The 2,935-nt window shown below is 35.6% G+C and overlaps 1 protein-coding gene across 4 annotated transcripts in view; it reads right to left on the reverse strand.

Moving 5' to 3' along the window:
• Positions 1 to 244: 244 nt before the first annotated feature.
• gria2b (glutamate receptor, ionotropic, AMPA 2b) overlaps positions 245 to 2,935 on the reverse strand; it is a 63,216-nt gene continuing 60,525 nt past the window's right edge. For 2 of the 4 annotated variants that reach the window (XM_014199221.3, XM_014199220.3), the window contains exons 15-16: positions 2,863 to 2,935; positions 245 to 2,283 (exon numbers count right to left, since the gene is read on the reverse strand). The exon at positions 2,863 to 2,935 is cut by the window's right edge and continues 176 nt beyond it. In XM_014199221.3, coding sequence (XP_014054696.1) covers positions 2,866 to 2,935 — 70 coding nt within the window. In that variant the 3' untranslated portion in view covers positions 245 to 2,283; positions 2,863 to 2,865. The remainder of the gene's footprint in view (positions 2,284 to 2,862) is intronic. The other 2 variants (XM_014199219.3, XM_014199218.3) reach the window with 1 other exon arrangement.

Below are 2,935 nucleotides of genomic sequence, written 5' to 3' on the forward strand. Positions count from 1 at the left end.
ATTAAGCAATTAACATTCTGGCATCCTAAATTAATGTATTCTTCACTGACAAAAACATGTAATTACTGAAGTCGTTGATCATTTGAAATGCTTAAACTGCAAATAACTCTTTCAGGGAATGCTTTATTAGTATGTAAGATTTGATATGCTGTTGAATAAACTGTTTTAGATGGTCTTGACAGAAGCAGAAGTTTAAAAGACACCAAGAAGACAGTGTGGTAAAGTTAAGATACAACACCCAGAATGATAACAAGAGATTAGCCACTTTTTATTTAGAAAGAGTCCCAAAAATAAACAAGTTAGCACACATTCCATATACAAAATGTCAGTGAGAATAGTCTGGATATGTGATGATGAGGTTGATTAGATAACATACTGTTGTATTGTTCACCACAAAAAATCTACAGTGATACCAATAGTACATTGCTCCCTTTACATATGTGAGAGGAGGTTATCGCATGTTAGATCAGGTTATTCAAATGCATTAGTAACATTGGGCTTTCTGAAACTGTCTGTGTGTGCCTAAATCAGAGGTGTGTGTCTGTAAAAGCTGTTTCAAAGCTCCTACCTAAAAAAGCTTCTAGGGGTTGTGTTGTATCCAAAAATGTAACGTTTCCTTGGAAACGTATCCTACAAATAACTGATATTGAAAATCTGTCACCGCCAAATGATCCGCATTAATAAGTACTGCATGTAATTGTAAAAAAATAAAATAATAATAATTAGTGAAGGGTTGTACAATTTTAGAAGGTATTATTTATACTTGTCATATAAAATATAAAATATATATATATTATGTCTAGTATCCTATTTCCAGTCTCAAACATTTAGTCTCACAACTTCAACATTAAAATGGAAACGCATATAGTCAACATTTTAAAAGCAAAATGAAATGAAATAATATGTATTTGAGGCAACGACATGCAACTAGTGCTATTTTACACTCACGCTAATACAAAGTCTGTGGAGTTAACTTGAAAGCTGAAGAGAAAAAAAGCTGTTGAAATATCACTGTCTTAGCCGTAGAACTGTACAAAACGTCTTAGCCATAAAACTGTTACAAAACGTACAGAATGTATTGACTACATTCGCTTGGATGACAGTGACTGATTATATTAGGACTATATTCATACCTACTGGCACTACATTTTGGCACTCTTTACCTATTTGGCATTTTTAAACGACCATTTTGACCATTATGTATGTTTCTTTTCCTCTCACAGCAAAACATATAATACAATAGAGTGGGATGTCATGGACTGGACCGCTACCCTGGTCCTTGACAGAAAGAAATACAAACAGCAAAATACTTCAAAACAAACAAATAACATTAAAAAAAATACATAATTGTGCCAACCACTTGAACAAGTAAAAGGCATAGGTAAATTATTGATTTTAAATGTCAAGCATTGCTAAGTATTTTATATCAACAGCAAATGTTAAAGAATAAGATTTACAGGAAAGTTTATAATAGTAATAAATTACATGATTTAAACATTTCACCCCCATAAGCAACATATTGGGCTTTTAAATATGGAACTAGAAGATGTTAAGCTATTGTTATTTCACTATACTCACACATTAATATGTTTATATTCAACCAGTATGTAAGCAGGATTATTTAAAAGCCATTTTGTGAAAATACATACAAATATTTTTTTCCATATAGTTTTTCTTCAATTTTCAAAAAAAAAAAAAAGACATTTCACATCTCAATGCAAATTAAGTCAACTATGCTTGAAGGATCTCGGGGTTGGCGGTGGAGGCTACAGAAACAATAGTACTTTTGAGATGACAGACCTCCCATTAGCAGCTGTTACAGTCAATAAAGCCTCCTAATACTCAAACAGAGATAGTAAATGATGATGTCACCGGTTTACAAAAAAAACGACCTCCCTTTTTATTCCGAGATTAAATTCCATCGAGAGGGAGAGTATTTTGTTTAGTGAGAAATAAAGAGCGAAAAAAAGGAAACGTCTTCATGCCACCATAATGTGAGGACCCTCAGACCATTCAACGAAGACTGAGAAAAAGAAAGTGCGAAGAAAGAGGGGCGGGGGAAAAGACAAAAACTGTTCTATTGAAACCAGTGTAAGGCACTCGAAAGGTTCTTATCGATCAGGAGAGATCTGTCAAGCTGACGTTCATTCCCATGCCAGGTCTCACGTAAGGTACTGCATGCACTGCTTTCGGAAACTCTGGAGTCATCACACGGCCGTTCTCCCCAGTACTCCCCGTTATAGACAGCCTCGCTTTGCTCCTCATCGCGTCCGTGAAGGTCACCTAACACACACACCCACACATGTGCAAACATACACACACAAGCAAACACACATACATGCATACACACACATGCGTACAAGCAACACACACAAACACACACGGTTCCCAGCACACGTGCATACACACACAATAATACCTGGTTAGTTCCAGACAGCCCTTCCAACCTAGTAAACTTAAAATTTTAAATGTACAAATATGAGAATGCAGATGCGAACCAAATATGACTGATTTCCATGGCTCTAACAAAATGATGGATGCAAATGCCCATGTATAGCTTGATGTGCATGATCATCACAAGCAGTATCACTGAATGTGTAACTGGGACATACAGGTAGGTTAGGAGCATGGCCATCAACAGTCATACATGATCATGATGTTAAATAGTAAGGAAACTTAAAATTAACCAAAAGACTGTCAACTCTAAAAACAGGGTAGTCTTTCTCTCGTTACCAAATCATAACACTAATACATACGATCTGATTTGGCCAACCTCTTCATTCAATATTCAACATTCAGGGATGGGACAGATGAAGCCAAAAGCGTGCATTGGGGGAATTTATATGAAGACCTCGTTCCTACCCCCTAAATTTTTACACTTTCGATCCCATATACGTTGTAACCTTCCTTATAAGTTGCAAAATTCTGTGAATTC

The sequence above is a fragment of the Salmo salar genome, chromosome 05, assembly GCF_965601325.2.
Source record: "Salmo salar chromosome 05, fSalSal1, whole genome shotgun sequence".
NCBI classification, from domain to species: Eukaryota; Metazoa; Chordata; class Actinopteri; order Salmoniformes; family Salmonidae; genus Salmo; species Salmo salar.